Below are 17,718 nucleotides of genomic sequence, written 5' to 3'. Positions count from 1 at the left end.
AGCTGGATCAGCATTTCATGTTGGCTGCAGATGCCGCTCAGCATGGCTTTGGTGCGGTGTTGGTGCACAAATGTGCGGACGGCTCTGAACAACCCATTGCTTGTGCTTCTAAGACTTTAAATCTCTCTTAACAGTGGTATTCTCAGATTGACAAGGAGGCTTTAGTGATTGTGTTCGCCCTCAAGAAATTTCACATCTTCGTGTATGGTTCTAAGTTCCATTTACTCATGGATCATAAGCCATTGGTTGTCTTTGTAGCCCTTTGGCTTCCATGCCAGACAAGGGAGTACATTGTTTGCAGAGGTCGGCTCTCCTCCTCTCCTTACCAGCTGATAGCACAAGAGCCCAATGCCAATGCCTTACCTTTCCTTCTGATTTGGTCAGATCCAACATTCAATCTGGATGAGCTGCTTTGTTTCTATTTAGATACTGAGAACCACAATGATGTCAATGGTTTTCCCATCAATAATGCCAAACAGCATCAGCTGTCGCCACAGGTCCTGCACTTAGTCAGGTCATCTCTTTCGTGCAGCATGATTGGCCAAAAAATCCCCAGACAATGCCTCATATCCCTTGTGTAATTACTTCTCCCACCAGCAACGCCTTTCTGTGTTTGACAGGGTTCTTTCATCAGTTATGGAGGACACTGCTCTCCGGGTTCTTATTCCCACTTCCTTATTCTGTAATGTACTGCAGCTTCTACTACAGGTCAATCATTGGGGGCCCCTCAGACTGAAGCTTCCCCCTGCTGGTTGTGTATTGGCCAGTCTTCCAGGGGTCATTATGCAGATTATCACCACTTGCACTCACTGTGTTCAGCATCAGGTGGCCCTGCGGGCATCTTTTCCACCCAGGCCAATGTTATAGTGCCCATGGGAGCATCTACATATTGATTTTGGTAGGTCTTCCTTTTATATCTTCAAATTTAACACAATTTTCGGACAACACAACACACATATAAGTCACTGAGTAAGTTGACCTGTGTACAAGTCGACATTTGATTAAACACTGAGTCTCAGTCTAGCGGCCGCTGCTCGGCTGGCCGCTTAGGTGGCGCAGCTGCTGCCTGGCTGGCAGACAGCGCCGCACGTAGAGGACGTGCGTAATTGCACGGCGGCACTTTGAATAATCGGCGAGTCACAACACTTTTCCCCCCTTTGAAATTGTTGCACTGGTCTTGATGGAGGTGTCCTGGAGATGGCTAACGTCCATAGGCGTTGTTTGACTCACCGTAAAGTCTCGAGGAGGAGGCTTCCCGTACGGACGGAAATGTCCCCGATGATAACGGGTCGAGATGACAGGAGACGTAGGGGTTGAATCTGCTGGGGCCCCCTGCACCAATCTGCCCGTTGCGGCAAGTCCAGTTGATATGACAGGAGACATGGGCGATGTGTCGGAGTCTGTTGGAGGAGGAGGCGAGTAGATGTACTCTGACAGAGGACGGTCCTCTGGTTCCTGCATGGGCACGTCTCCTGGTGGCGTCTGTTCTGGTGCTGGCATCGCGATGACGGTGAGAGGGCTGCGTTGTGAGTATTGAGAGATGCCAAGATCCCGAGCATCAGGTAGAGCCAAATGTGGTGTGGCGGCATTCGGAACAGGCGTTGCTGGCACACGAGGCCGAAGGGCTGCGTTGTGAGTATTGAGAGATGCCAAGATCCCGAGCATCAGGTAGAGCCAAAGGTGGTGTGGCGGCATTCGGAACAGGCGTTGCTGGCACCCAAGGCCGAAGCTGGTCCGAATGACGCACTGCAACACCCGCGTCCGTCTGGATTTCATACAGGCATCTGCCACGGTGTCGTAAGATGCGGCCCGGGCTCCATTTTGGCCGCCTGCCATATCCCCGTACCCAGACGAGGTCGTCGGCGGTGAACCGGCCAAGTGAATGCACCCGCGGCCGTGAGGTGGGAGGCTGCAGAAGATGAAGTAGCGTGCGGGGCTGTCGGCCATGTAAGAGCTCAGCCGAGCTGTGATCGCCCATGGGGGTGAAACGGTAAGACGCCAGGAACTGGAGAAGCACGTCATCAGCAGCAGAGGAAGTCAGAAGTTTCCGCATCTGAGCCTTAAATGTGCGGACCAGTCGTTCAGCCTCACCGTTGGATTGTGGATGGAACGGTGGGGCCGTGACATGCGTAACGCCGTGACGAGCACAAAAATCCGCAAAGTCGGAAGAGGCAAATTGCGGACCATTATCAGTAACAAGAGTAGAGGGGAGGCCTTCCAAAGAAAAAATGCGGGCGAGAGCACTGGTGGTTGCCGCGGTGGTAGGTGACGTGCAACGGACAATGAAAGGAAAGTTAGAATAGGCGTCAATTACGAGGAGCCAATAAGTACCCATAAAGGGTCCCGCAAAGTCAGCATGAATGCACTCCCAGGGCTTCTCAGGCGAAGGCCACGGTGACAAAGATGACTTCGGGGCAGCGGCCTGTGATGCACAAGGGCCGCAGGCAGCGACCATGTGTGCAATGTCAGAGTCGATGCCAGGCCAGTACACATGACAGCGTGCCAGAGATTTTGTGCGAGACACACCCCAGTGCCCCTGGTGAAGGAGGCGCAAGACCGAAGCACGCAAAGACGCAGGTACCACAACACGCGGCGAAGCATTGTCAGTGGAGAGGAGGATAACCCCATCCCTAGCCGTGAGGCGGTAGCGCAAAGTGTAGTAGTTCCGCAACGGATCAGAAGTCTTAGCGGACGGGCGATATGGCCAACCCTTCTGAATACAGCGTAAAACCCGGGAGAGGGTAGGGTCAGAACCCGTAGCAGCCGCCAGCCTGTCCCCAGTGATGGGGAACCCGTCCACAACCCGCTGCTCGGCAACATCCAGGTGGAAACACAAAAGTTCGTCCCTATCGAATGCCTGATCAGGACCCATGGGAAGGCGAGACAAAGCATCAGCATTCGCATGTTGAGCCGTTGGCCAGAAATGAATCTCATAATTGAAACGGGACAAGCAAAGAGCCCAACGCTGGAGGCGGTGTGCAGCCTTGTCGGGAAGTGATGTTGATGGATGAAACAAGGAAACAAGCGGTTTGTGATCCGTAACAAGATGAAATTTTGAGCCATAGAGAAAAACACCAAACTTATGAAGAGCATAAATGATGGCCAAAGCTTCATTCTCAATTTGAGAATACTTTTGTTGGGCATCCGTGAGCGTTTTGGAGGCATAAGCGATGGGTTGTTCCGAACCATCAGAAAAACGGTGCGCAAGGACTGCACTGACCCCGTATTGAGAGGCGTCTGTGGCAAGTACAAGATGTTGGCCAGGTCGATAAGTAGCCAGGCACGGGGCCTGTTTCAGCATAGTCTTTAATTTCCGGAAAGCCGCGTCACATGACGCGGACCAGTGAAAAGGCACGTTTTTATGCAACAGGCAATGCAACGGCTGAGCCACCGACGCCGCAGATGGTAAAAACTTGTGATAGTATGCTATTTTCCCCAAGAAAGCCTGCAGTTCCTTAACAGATGTAGGGCAAGGAAGGGCATCGATCGCAGCAACAGTGTGTTGAAGCGGACGAATACCATCCCGAGAGAGTTGAAACCCCAAGTATGTGATAGATGCCTGAAAGAATTGTGATTTCTGAAGATTACACTTAAGACCGGCAGTCTGTAAGACATTAAAAAGTGTGCGGAGATTTTGGAGATGTTCTTCAGTGGTGGAGCCAGTGACAACAATGTCGTCCATGTAATTGATACACCCCGGGACAGGGAGCAATAATTGTTCCAAGAATCGCTGAAAAAGAGCAGGGGCGCTAGCAACCCCGAATGGCAAGCGTTGGTATTGATAGAGGCCGAAAGGCGTGTTAAGGACCAGAAACTGCCGGTAAGTAGCGTCGAGAGGAAGTTGATGATAAGCTTCCGACAGGTCAATTTTAGAAAAATACTGTCCTCCAGCGAGTTTAGTGAACAGTTCTTCAGGACGGGGCATAGGGTAAGTGTCGATGAGGCATTGAGCACTTACAGTGGCTTTGAAATCACCACAGAGACGAATATCACCATTGGGCTTAGCAACTACAACAACAGGAGAGGACCACTCACTGGAAGTGACAGGAAGCAAGACCCCTGAAGCAGTGAGACGATCCAACTCCCATTTTACCCGATCACGAAGGGCCACAGGAATGGGCCGAGCCCGAAAAAACTTAGGCCGAGCAGTGGGTTTGAGAGTGATATGAGCTCCAAAGTCGTTTGCACGGCCTAACCCAGGAGAAAAAAGGGACGAAAATGTCGTCGACAAGGAATCCAGCTGAGCATAACAAATAGCATCAGAGACAATATTGACAGAGTCATCTATGGAGAACCCAAAAACGCGAAAGGCATCAAAACCAAAAAGATTTTCTGCGGTGCTCTGGTCGACCACAAATATGGGAACAGTGCAAACGACGGATTTGTAAGATACCTCAGCATTAAACTGTCCCAAGAGAGAAATCTTCTGTTTATTGTACGTCCATAATTGCCGAGTGACAGGGGACAGGAGTGGAGAACCCAGCTGAAGATACGTCTGAGAATTAATTATAGTGGCAGCAGAACCGGTATCCACTTGCATGCGAACATCTCGACCAAGGATTTGTACAGTGAGGAATAACTTCCCTGAAAGGGAAGAAGTGCAATTGACAGACAACACAGACTCAGAATCAGCGTCATGTTCATGAACATCATGTATGCGGTCGGATTTACAAACGGAAGACACATGACCTTTCTTTTTGCAATTGTGACACACAGCCCAATGTTGGGGACAATCCTCGCGTGAATGTTTTGTAAAACACCGCGGACATGAAGGAAGTTGCCGGGGATATTGCTGCAGTTTCTTAGTGGGTTGTTTACGGCTAGGCCGCGGCTGCGCGTGGGAGCGTACTGCGGCCACGTCGGCCGGCGGGGATGCGCCGCACGCGTCGTCAACAGCGCACAGAGGTTGTATTTCCCCGACGTCACCCCACGCCTCTATTTGCGCCCCAGCGGCGCGAGAAATTACAAAAGACTGCGCAATGGAGAGAACTTCATCGAGAGTCGGATTCGCCAACTGAAGGGCACGTTGCTGAACTTTTTTGTCGGGCGCCGACCGGATAATAGCATCCCATACCATGGAATCGGCATAGGATTCTTTGTGAACGTCAGTAACAAATTGACACTTTCGACTGAGGACGTGAAGTTCAGCAGCCCAAGCGCGATAGGACTGATTTGGTTGTTTTTGACAACGATAAAAGGCAACACGAGAGGCTACCACATGCGTTTGCTTTTGAAAATAGACAGACAGAAGGGAGCACATTTCAGCAAAGGACAAAGACGCAGGATCCTTCAAAGGAGCCAATTGCGACAACAACCGATACATTTGAGGTGAAATCCAGGAAAGGAACAGAGACTTACATGGTTGTTCGTCCGTGACATGAAATGCCAAGAAGTGCTGTCGAAGACGTTTTTCATAATCAGACCAGTCTTCCGCCGTCTCGTCGTAAGGTGGAAAAGGAGGTACAGCCAACGACGAGAAACGCCTCGCATTTGACGCCGCGACGAAATCGCGAATCGCCGCTGTTAGAAGCGTTTGCTGTTCAAGGAGATTTTGCAATAGTTGCTCGACAGTAGCCATGGAACCCTGTGAGTCAACGGTGAAAAGGAAAAATCCCATCCTCGTCGCCAATTTTTATATCTTCAAATTTAACACAATTTTCGGACAACACAACACACATATAAGTCACTGAGTAAGTTGACCTGTGTACAAGTCGGCATTCGATTAAACACTGAGTCTCAGTCTAGCGGCCGCTGCTCGGCTGGCCGCTTAGGTGGCGCAGCTGCTGCCTGGCTGGCAGACAGCGCCGCATGTAGAGGACGTGCATAATTGCGCGGTGGCATTTTGAATAATCGGCGAGTCACAACACTTCCTAAATCAGTATTGGCTCACTATAATGGACACCTACTCCAAGTTTTCCTATGTGGCATGTTGTCTGTCCACATCCACAGTGGCCACTATTTTTTCCCTGTCTAAGGTTTTTGCGTATACCATGGTTATTAATAATGGCTCACTGTTTATTTCTCAAGAATGTACTTCTTTTTGTCAGGCTAGTGCTGTCAGCAGTATCAATGAGCAGGGTGGCACAGTGGTTAGCACACTGGACTTGCACTCGGGAAGACGACGGTTCAAATCCACTTCCGGCCATCCTGATTTATGTTTTCCATGATTTCCCTAAATCATTTCAGGCAAATACTGGGATGGTTCCTTTGAAAGGGCACGAATGACTTCCTTCCCTAATCTGAGCTTGTGCTCCATCTCTAATGACCTTATCGTCGATGGGACATTAAACAATAATCTCCGCCTCCTGTTAGCCATGTCACCTCCCCTGTTTCATCCTTAGTTAATGGTGAGGCTGAACGCATGGTTTGGACATTTAAAACTCAGATGCGGAAGTATGTATCCAGCAGGTCTCCTGAAGCTGCTTTACACCATTTTTTGAGTTTGTACCATTTCACTCTGGTGAGGACAAGAAACTGGTAGAGCTGCTACATGGATGCCACCCACAGATCCTCCTTCACTTGCTGCATCTGACACTTGGTCCACTGGTGTCGCTGGCTCCATAACGGTTCTGGCCGAGTGTGCCTGTCTGGGCTCGTGGTTTTGGCTGCCAGCCAAACAGGGTTCCTGCCATCATTGAGCGCCACTGGGCTGGTGCCTGTGTGTCATCCACACTCCTGATGGGCAGATGTTGCAACACTTTGACCAGCTGTGACCATGCATGGAGGGCCCATCACCTCCCCCGCTGCTGCTGATGCCTGTTCCTGTGTTGCAGATGGTCCAGTTCATGCTGCAGCGGTAGTCACTGCCTGGAAGATCACTGTCTGGGGTTCCTGCCTTCAGCCCCACTTTTTGACCACCGTTGCCAGTGCAGCATTCACTGCACTTGATGCCACAGTCGCCTTCGCTGCCTGTGTTGCTAGGTTCTGTGCGGCTGTCATTTCCGATGTCTTCATTGACTTTGATGAGGATGTCACTAAAGAGATGCTGGCCCAAATCCTGTTCTACTGCCTCTCATGAGAGGGGAGATGGTGTACCAGACAGCCCCTACCCGCCAGTGCCTGCCTGCTACATGCTGCAGTAGTCATTATCACTGGGAAATGAAATGAATGTCAGCTCCATCATTGGTATTTTCCATGACTCGTAATCTCAGGGCCTTGTGAGATCAGTGCTTTTTTCCACAGTACAAGTGGTTTTTCGGTACCAGTGCTTTTTTTCTGTACCATGTATTTTTCAGTGCCTGTCTGTATGTGGTTTCCCTATCCCCTAGAAGGGAGGAGAGATGTACCTTCACTCACGGCGTGCACTATTTCAGAGATTGTGTGTCCATACAGTTCACAGGCCAGCTTATAGAAGCCACCTGTGTCAACTCCCCTGGCGTGCTCTGCTGGGCTGCCCAGGAAACAGTATTATTTAAGCAATTGCAAATGAGTGCTCAGCCTCTTCTGTGTCCTGTATTAGTGTCGTCTAGTCAGTATGTTCACTGCTATGCAAAATTGTGTCCTATGTGTTGCTCTACAAAGTACTATGTTCCATAAATTGTGTTATTGCTATAGAAAAAGCTGATGATGAAGCAATAGATTACTGACACATCCAGAACATACTTCAGTATGAAACAGACTATGAACTTACACTATATCTCCAATAAGCCTAAAATAAAGCCATGTAAATAATGATTACTCTAGTGCTACTTTAAAACTGAAGGCCATGACTACTATAAAGGAAGAAGATAAGAAACCATTATTTGTTACTGGAACATTTTGAGGCATATCATTGGCGCAGTGCCAGATATAGATATCTGGTGGAGAAAGAAGACTCAAGAACTGTGTAAATGACTGACAATGTAATGTTGTCCACCAGATGCAGGCAGGGCAACTTTGTCAGACAACACAGGCACTGAAACTTTCTGGCAGATTAAAACTCTGTGCCAGACTGGAACTCAAACCCACTACGTTTGCCTTCCACAGACAATTGTTATATCAACTGATCTACTCAATCAGAACTCGTGGCCCATCCTCACAGCTTTACTTCCATCTCCTATCTTCTATCTTCTGAACTTCACGGAAGTTCTCCTGTGAAACGTGTGGAACTAGCATTGCCGGAAGAAAGGATATTGGGGAGATATGGCTTAACCACAGCCTGGGTGATTGTTTCCAGGATGAATTTTCACTCTGCAGCAAAATGTGCTCTTATATTAACAGGCCTGGAAGCTTAAAATTGTATGTGAGAATGTGACTTGAACCTGGCACCCTTACCTTTTGTGGGCCAGTACTCTATTAACTCAGCTACCGAAGCACAAGCTCTCCATCCTCCAGTACCTTGTCTCCTACCTTCCAAACTTCACAGACGTTCTGTGAAACTTGTGGGACTAGCACTGCTGGAAGACAGGAGACTGTGGAGACAAGACTTAGCCACAATCTGGGGAACTGTTTCCAGAAAGCATTTTCATTCTGCAGCAGAAAGCACACTGATGTGAAACTTCCTGGTAGATTAAAACTGTATGATGGACTGCGACTTGAATCTGAGAACTTTGCCTTTCATGGGCAAGTGATCGACCAATTAAGCTATCTTAAGCTCGACTCACAACCTGTTCTGACAGCTTTACTTCCGCCAGTACCACATTTCCTGCATTCCAGGCTTCACAGATGTTCTCCTGCAAAACTTGCGGGATAATCACTCCTGAAAGAAAGGATATTCCTCAGACTTGGCTTAGCCAGAGCCTGTGAGACTGTTTCCAGAATGAATAGTCACTCTGCAGCAGATTGTGCACTGACATAAAACTTCTGGCAGATTAAAACTGTGTGCCACACAGGGACTCAAACCTGAGATCTTTGCTTTTCACGGGCAAGTTCTCTACAAACAAAGCTCCCTGAGCATGACTTATGACCATCCTCACAGCTCTGTGAGAGAAAAAGGTCCCAGGTTCAAGTCCTGGCTTGGCGCAAAGGTTTAATCTGCCAGGAAGTTTCATACCAGTGCACTCTCTGCTGCAGAGTGAAAATTCATTCTCAATGATATGTCTCTCTCAAGCCTGAAAACTTTTGAGTATAGTCTGTGATGGCCAGTGGATCTAATGGAACATGCCAATTCGACAGACTCCAGAAGCAGTGGTTGGATGAAGCCATGTATGACCTATGACAGTTGAGAGTTGAAGATAACTGTGTAAAAAAAGTTAAGTTATGTTGGTGCTAGAGGTAGATTCTGAGAGTGTCACTTGACATTCAACATCCATAAATGCTGAGTGATGAGTAAGTAATCATGCAGTTTAAGTCAACATTTATACAATGAAATCTCAATGAACCTTCCCATGATTATAAGGTACTCTGAAGCCCTTAAGTTAAAGAACCTACAAAATGTGTGCAAAATGTTGAACATGGTAATAAAGAGTGTACTAAAAGATGCCCTGGCACCAGTATGACATGTTTCAAAGTGATACTGGTGCAAAGAAAGAAAATCAGATCATGTGATGTCATTCACACCCTAACAAACTTCATCTAAGATGTGAACTCTGTCACCATCACATCAGTCCCTCTCTGAATGCCAGCAGATTTTTGTATCCTGTTCCACAGGCACTTCAGATCAAAAAATGGGCAGAATCACACTGCAGGCTAAACTGTGAGTCATTTGCCAGCAGGAAGTTATCACACTGCTAGTGGGTTCACTCACAATGGTTAAGATACTACTTTCGTTGAGCAGCGAGTATTGTGTGAAGAAAATGCATCTGGTGAGTGTGTTTGCTGTGACATCCTCCTTCACTATGATATGACTGCTGTGTGTCACATAAACCTAGTAGATAGTCTGGATAAATAAATTTTGCAGCTGTGCTCACAAAGATTATCTCAGGCAGGTTAAACAGACACATCCTGGTGTGCCAAGCATATAAATTGTTCCTGTCTTCCCTTTTTACTATTCAGTCTGTAACACATCACTAAGGCACAGTCTTTCTTCATTAATCTTCCTGTGTCCCTTGATAGATACAGTATGCAGCCATACACATCAAGGGAACCACAAGGTAAGGCCATTTTTCAGCTTGAGGTCACATAATTTTGGTCAGATGCCACAGAAGACGTACATAACAGACCATATTATGCTTCTGCCACACATAATTCATAGTCCTGTCTATCTGCCATAATTATGGTCTGACATCACAAAGGGTGCACATAACAGGGACTATATCCTGCTTCCACCTGACATCGCGCAAATAGTTTGCAAATGAACATTCATTTTGAAACTACAGATTTAACCCTCGCTGTACCAAGCCATTTTCAGTAATGTTTATTACCAAGGGGGATGGCGGGGGGTACTTTGTGCCCACCATAAAAGAAAAATTTTAAAATAAATAAAGTTTATTAATTGTTCTTGAATTATATTAATAACATACTTTTGAAAGGTCTATTGATGCATAATCAGGACCCAGAACCTGAATATTTCTTTTAAAACTGTTTTCAAAAATGCATTTTGTATCTTTCACTTACTTCAGCATTTAAATTTATTAAGTCTAATTATCTTGAGAAAGAGTTGTAGTAAAAGTCATCATAGTACTACTGAAGTACACTTTACTATAATTAAAAATATTACAAAAACTTGAGGTAACATACAAATAGCTTAGGTACATAACATAGTTTTGTGAGAAGAATTATTCACCACTTTCTTCAGAATCTACCTCAGACTTGCTGTGTTTACCACATGTGTATCTCTTACAATTGTTGCAGTTTGTGGTTGTTTTGTTCACTTTGTTGTACTTTTCTGCTTTTGAATGGCTTTCGCTAACACATAAATGACATCTACCTTTACCTCCATCAGCTTCCTTTGCACCGAATTTCTGCCTGATTTTCCATCCAAGAATACCCTCTGCACTTGAAACTACAGGCTTTATCAGTCCTGCAATATTTGTAGCCCTTTCTTCAATGTATGGTATCATGAGCTGTAGTCCCGGTTTTTGAAGAAAAAGTTGTTGCTTATTAAGTTTTTTCTTATTCCAGTCCAAGAAGTTCAACAAAAATAGTGTATAACTATTCACTGCTGCTATGTCCACAAGAGTATAGAAAACAGACAGCGGCCACATTCTTGTAGCCCTTTTAGTTGAATATTTCATCACCATTTGATCTATCATGTGAAAGCCACCTTTAGTCTCCTTATAATATAAATTTATAACTGTTTACTTCTTAGTGTCAGTAGGTGAACTAACTGCAGTGTCCTAATATTGAGATGATAGAAGATTTATTTTGGGTTTTTCACAGCAGATATAAGAAACAATTGTGATTTTCCAGTACTAGTTTCAGTGAAAGCAAATTTACTAGAATATAATTCTCATCTTGAGATGTCTTTCAGTTCTTGAGGTATATGTTTCCTATTAGCTTGTAATATTCCCACAGGAGTTAGCTTGTGATTCCTCCATATATCTTCGGCCAAATCAATTGAAGTGTAATATCTGTTTGTGGTGACATTTTGCCCTGAATTATGTGTAGGAACCACCAGGCATTTGACCACAGCTGCAGCAGAATTTGATTGTTGTGTATCATCATTTCTTTTTCCAGAATAAGGCTCCATACTGATAACATATCTAGTTTTAGCGATTGTGAGCATGCATATAAGTACACCTTATATACCAGGTTTTACCTTCATGAAGACCTTGAAAGGATACCTGCCATGGAACAATGACAACAATTCATCAATAACAGTGTGCATCCCAACAGATTAATATTTTGACAGTAATTCATTCATTTTGTCAAAAACTTCTCATATTGCAGCAAACTTATCATATTTGCAGCAATTGCTTTGCAACTCTCTGTCATCACATCTTACTATTTCAGTAAGCTGCTGGAATCTGGTTTGGCTCATGATATAAACAAACCTTCCTGAGGTGTAGGACCATAAATCTTTAACAGATGACTTACTGCCACTTTCCTTCCCCATAATAATAAGTAGCTCTATATATACCATGGGTTCAAGTCTGTCTGTCTTAGATATTTTCTGCCTCCATGGCTCTTCATTGGTATGCTTTGTTATGATGTTGAAAATTTCTGGAGACAAAAACTTTTGAAATGATTCTCTTATTGTTCCTACTTTACCTTCATCTCTTACGCCTTCTCTTTCTGTCACTATGTTTTTTGCTACTCAACTTCTAATGTGAGGAGGTTTGGAGCTATAAATTTTTCCAGTACTCATAATATATTTGTCATAACCTTGTAAGCTGCATCATCAGTTTCAGGTGCCCAGAGTTCATCTTCAGTGTCTGTAGGTGCTCTATCACTGTTCAGATCCTCGTGCACAACACATTCCTCTTCAGGTTCATTCAGTAATTCATCAGTTTCATCAAATTCAATTTGAGAATCTGCAGAGTCTTCCAAAATCTGTGATATTTCTCTGTCAGTAAGGGACTGTTGATATATTTTCAATCCCAGTTGTTTCTAACACTGGACTAAGTGTCAGTAAACAGGAAACAATAAAAAACCAAAGGAAAATGAATCATTGTTGAGACCAGTGTTGCTGTCAACCCAGAGAAATATAATTTCCATGTGTTCTAAAGTCACATAATGCTATTATTTGTGGAGTAAGAAGGCCGTTGTGGGAAGTCACATCAACTAACAAGGGGGAGAGACATTATGGCCACCTCCCTTAAACTCAAATTTTCTGATTAAGCTTAAACGAAAAATGTAAAACCATAATAGAATCTGGAAGAAGACTTCATTAAAGACAATAAATATTTTTTAGAAAATTTTAAAAAGTAAAGTACCTGAATAGATTGCAATATTTTTAAAAGGTGGATGTAAAGTCCCCCTCGCCTTGTTATTGCGAGGGTTGAGTGTGCACACAGCTCCACTCTGTCAGTGTCTCGTAGTGTCACAGTACCTGCTAAGTCCCGCAGTGTGTGTGTATCAGAAGATAGTGCCAGACACTTCTACTTTCACTGCCAGCAGAGCAAGACTGGATATTTTACTAGTTTAAGTAGTCATTATTCACTGGTTTCAGGAATAAACCAGTTTCATAGTTACTGAATTTTAACAACCTTGTGAGGGACCGTCAACATCATCATATTTAAGTAAAGTTATTTTAATAAATTATTGTTAACTGTCACTTATCTCTGTTGCCAACACTGTTTTGTCACAGTTCCAATTTGCTCTTTGACAGAACTGATTAGTTGCTATGTGCTTAGAAAGCTAGTTCAATAAGAGCCACTATTTTCTGTGGTAGGTGGTTCTCTTCCTGCCACCTGTATGTTGAATATAAAACTTATTTGGTTAGCACAACAGATCTTGAAGAACTTTTGTTTTATGGTCATTAGTACAGATTACTGCTCGAGAACAACTTTCACAAAATGAAAACATGTTTCAGACCTTGCCATCACCAGCTATGTGGAATCCATTGTCCGTGGCTACCAACACCACCTTGCGAGAGTTGTTGCGCCAATTGATGCGTTCTGTGCATGTGACAGCCTGGAGGACTGCATCCAAAGTTCCTTCTGGAGCATCAAAGTTCCCAGACATGTTCACTTTTCGAACTGTTTCCTGTAAAATGTATTTAACAATGGGTAAAGATGCAGATCTATTTACACACTGTACAGAAAGTAAAATGTTTAGAACAACTTACAGTGAACAACGTGATATTTTTTTGTAGGCTCAAGTGGTTTCTGAATTCATAAGCTGGATCACAAGGGACACTTCGATTTCTGCATGGATGTTTTATCCTTAAAAGTAATGAAAAATAACACACTTAGCAGTGCATGCAAAGCTAATGGGAATTCTGAATGTTATGAAGAACATATTGAAGATTTAAATTTCTGTTCTTTATTCTTAAGAGTAAAATGAAGTAAAATACAAATCTCTCATTGCTAACACCTCTACTGTTCAGGAATTTTGGTTCTTTCTGGCAGAGAGAACATTAAATACTTCCAAGATTACTTGGCTGGAATAGGTGCAATCCAATTTCAGTAAATACTTGTGAGACTGCAGGTCAGTTTCACTTGAGATTTCCTCAGCTTCTCTATATCACTTTTCTGTTACAATTCTATGATTCCTCCATCAACCACTTGTTTTTCAATCTTGTGATGTAGCCAAGCCACAATCATTGCCATTTAGATACCAGTCTATTCACCAAGCTTCTCAGACATGACTTCTATATTCTTACCAGTCCTCGTGTGTCCTGATGTATGGTGCTGTGGGTTTATCCACAAAGGCGCCAAATCCAATTCTGTAATCTGATGTAATGTTGTTCATAAATTCTTCTAGTGATTGCTGAAGGCTGGATAATTTATCTTTATCATCAGTCATTGAGCCAGACAGATCCATCAGTACATAGAGATCTAGTGGCAAATTCTGCACTTCGTAGGTAAAATTTATATAATGCTTCTGATCTGCAATGTAAAAGATAAAAATGAAGCAAGAAGTGTTGTACATGTTGTTCATTACATGTGCTGTATAAAGAGCAAAAGTTAATTTCTGTACTTCTCACTGTAAGAAACCAGGGTTTGATAATGCTAGCACTTGAGGATTTAACATAAACTTGAATCAATTACAAATGTACAAGTGATTTCATTCAGTGTGAGCAGTGGTAGGGTGTGTGGTCATGAAGGATGAGCAGGTGATTGATATCAATAACCATAGCCCAGTTAGTTGCTCATGACTTTATTCTTCTTACCATGATATACACACATCACCCCAGTTCCCAGAAGTCCTGGCGATAGATGTTGACTGTGGGTATTGTATCACAGACACAGTCCCTTTGACTGTTCAGAGATGTCATAAAACCCACCCAAAGATGCATGAGCAGTGCCTATTACATGGAGGGGGTCCAACAGCCAATCAGTTCCAGTCATTCCACCAGGAAGGAGATACACAGATCATGTTGTCTGTAGGTCAACCGTGCCTAGATGGTCAATACCATGTTTCAATCATGTCCACTTTGTTACTTTGTGACAGAAAGGGCTCTCAACAAGGGAAGTGTCCAGGCATCTCGTAGTGAACCAAAGTGTTGTTGTTTGGACATGGAGGAGATACAGAGAGACAGGAACTGTCAATGACATGCCTCGCTCAGGCCGCCCAAGACCATTACCTATGGATTACGACTCAGAGGAACCCTGACAGCAATGCCACCATGTTGAATAACGCTTTTCATGCAGCCACAGGACGTCGTGTTACTACTCAAAATGTGTGCAATAGGCTGCATGATGCGCAACTTCACTCCTGATGCCCATGCTGAGGTCCACCTTTGCAACCACCTCACCATGCAGTTCAGTACACATGGGCCCAACAACTTGCTGAATGCACCGCTCAGGATTGACATCATGTTCTCTTCACTGATGAATGTCGCATATGCCTTCAAATAGACAATTGTCGGAGATGTGTTTGGAGGCAACCCAGTTAGGCTGAATGCCTTAGACACACTGTCCAGTGAGTGCAGCAAGGTGGAGGTTTCCTGCTGTTTTGGTGTGGCATTATGTGAGGCAGATGTACACTGCTGGTGGTCATGGAAGGTGCAGTAACAGCTGTACAATACGTGGATGCTATCCCTCAACCAATAGTGCAACCAGATTGGCAGTGTGTTGGCAAGGCATTCATCTTCATCGACAACAATTCATGCCCCCATCATGCACAACTTGTGAATGACTTCCTTTATGATAACAACATAGCTTGACTAGAGTGGCCAGCATGTACTCCAGACATGAACTTTATCAAACATGTCTGGGATAGATTGAATAGGGCTGTTTCACCAACCACTATGAGGGATCTACACCGAACTGCCATTGAGGAGTGGGACAATCTGAACCAACAGTGCTTTGATGAACTTGTGGATAGTATGCCACAAGTATGCATCAATGCAAGAGGATGTGCTACTGGGTATTAGAGGTACCGGTGTGTACAGCAATCTGGACCTGCACCTCTGAAGGTCTCACTGTATGGTGGTATAACATGCAATGTGTGGTTTTCATGAGCAGTAAAAAGGGAGGAAATGATGTTTATGTTGATCTCTATTCCAATTTTCTGTACAGATTCCAGAGTCTTGGAACCGAGATGATGCAAAAATTTTTTTAATGTGAGTACAATGACAAAGATACTCCTTCAGTACCTCACCTTATGCTTCTACAATCAAATCAATCAATTTTCCCTCACATTTCTTTCTCCTTTTGGCTGGCTGGCACATAAAGAGGTAAAAACAGTTCTCAAATCAGTTGGTGTTAAACATAAGATACTATTCTGAAAATCCACAAAATTTTTGATACTTATGTTTTTTGTTGCAATGGTTGGCATACAGCATTACTATATGAAAATAGCTGTGCTGAAATTCTAGGTTGGGCACACTGACATGATTACCAAACCTTTTGTGAAATATACTGTATAATTAGAGGAATAGATTTCTGTCCATGACCAAAGTCTTGTAGCATCTGAAGGATAGTATCTCATACCTAACAAGTTTCTTGTGGGAGACCTACACAGGTTCTACAGGATTCAGATCTCCTGAATTCACAAGCCAGTTCATTCATGTAATGCCTTCCTGCTGTGTCTCAACAATTTGCAAAATTTGAAAATGAAGCTAGGGCCCATTGCGTAGTAGATAAACCAGTATTTCAGCACAATGTCCACAGCTCGTGGTCTAGCAGCTAGCATTGCTACCTCTGGAACACAGGGTCTCGGGTTTGATTCCCGGCCAAGTTGGGGATTTTCTCTGCCTGGGGAATGGGTGTTTGTGTTGTCCTCATCATTTCATCATCATCATCATTATTCATGACAGTGGCTAGATTGTACTGTGTAAAAATTGGATTCAGTAAAAATTGGGACTTTGTACAGGCACTGATGACCGTGCAGTTGAGCACCCCACAAACTAAACATCATCATCATTTCAGCACAATACCATTCCCCCAGAAACTGACTATACCATGCACATGTTCATTTATGTTCTTGGACTGGTAGTGATACATGCCTCAAACATTAATCCGCATTTAGCATAACTGTCATTTTCCAGTACATCTCATTCTCTCCTTATTAGGTGGTGTCTTCAAACTGCTCATTGCATTTAATGAGCTTTCTTCAGTCACTTTGTTCCACTTCTGTCACACTCACAGCAGTGGTGACCTTTTTACCTGGCACAGATCAGTCAGCTGCCCTTCATCAAAATCACTCAACTGACAGCTTGTAACCATCCTCACTCAAGACTACACACTGTAAGTAGCAATGTGAAACACAAATGATTCCTTATATAACATCTTTAATGTTGTTGGTCTGCCAGTGTATTTGAGATTCTCTTTAGATCATGACCTGCAAACTGACAGCAGCATATTTCCCATGACAAGAGATGCCCTCCTCTCTCATTCCACCTGTGAAAGCAGTCATGTCGTATACCAGCTCTGCTGCAATCATTGTATAGCTTTTTATATTGGCATGACTATCAACCAGCTGTCCACCAGAATGAATGGCCACTGCCAAACTAAGGCCCTGAGCAAAGTGGACCACACTGTGGCATAGCATCCAGCACAACCTTGGCCATCGGTATCCTCCATTCCACCACTACCTTTTCTGAACCGTACAGATTGGAGTTATTCTTACAATACATTCACCACTCCTCAAATCATCTTTTCTTTTCAATTCATGTTCCCTCACCCTCATTGTGTGCAACTCCCTACCAATGCACTCAACAGTCTTTTCCCCTTTCTGTTCCTCTCTTTTTTGCTCCCCCCCCCCCCCCTCCCCCCCCCCCCCCCACCTGCCTCTCTCCACAGCCTCCTG

At 44.3% G+C, this 17,718-nt stretch overlaps 1 protein-coding gene across 1 annotated transcript in view; it reads right to left on the bottom strand.

Moving 5' to 3' along the window:
- Nucleotides 1-17,718, bottom strand: part of LOC126175744 (integrin beta-PS-like) — a 188,814-nt gene that overhangs the window by 83,869 nt on the left and 87,227 nt on the right. The window contains exons 4-6 of the mRNA XM_049922699.1: nucleotides 14,126-14,351; nucleotides 13,589-13,685; nucleotides 13,336-13,506 (exon numbers count right to left, since the gene is read on the bottom strand). Coding sequence (XP_049778656.1) covers nucleotides 13,336-13,506; nucleotides 13,589-13,685; nucleotides 14,126-14,351 — 494 coding nt within the window. The remainder of the gene's footprint in view (nucleotides 1-13,335; nucleotides 13,507-13,588; nucleotides 13,686-14,125; nucleotides 14,352-17,718) is intronic.

This window comes from Schistocerca cancellata, chromosome 3, assembly GCF_023864275.1.
Source record: "Schistocerca cancellata isolate TAMUIC-IGC-003103 chromosome 3, iqSchCanc2.1, whole genome shotgun sequence".
NCBI classification, from domain to species: Eukaryota; Metazoa; Arthropoda; class Insecta; order Orthoptera; family Acrididae; genus Schistocerca; species Schistocerca cancellata.
The sequence above is the reverse complement of the archived record's forward strand: the minus strand, read 5'-3'. Positions and strand labels throughout refer to the sequence as shown.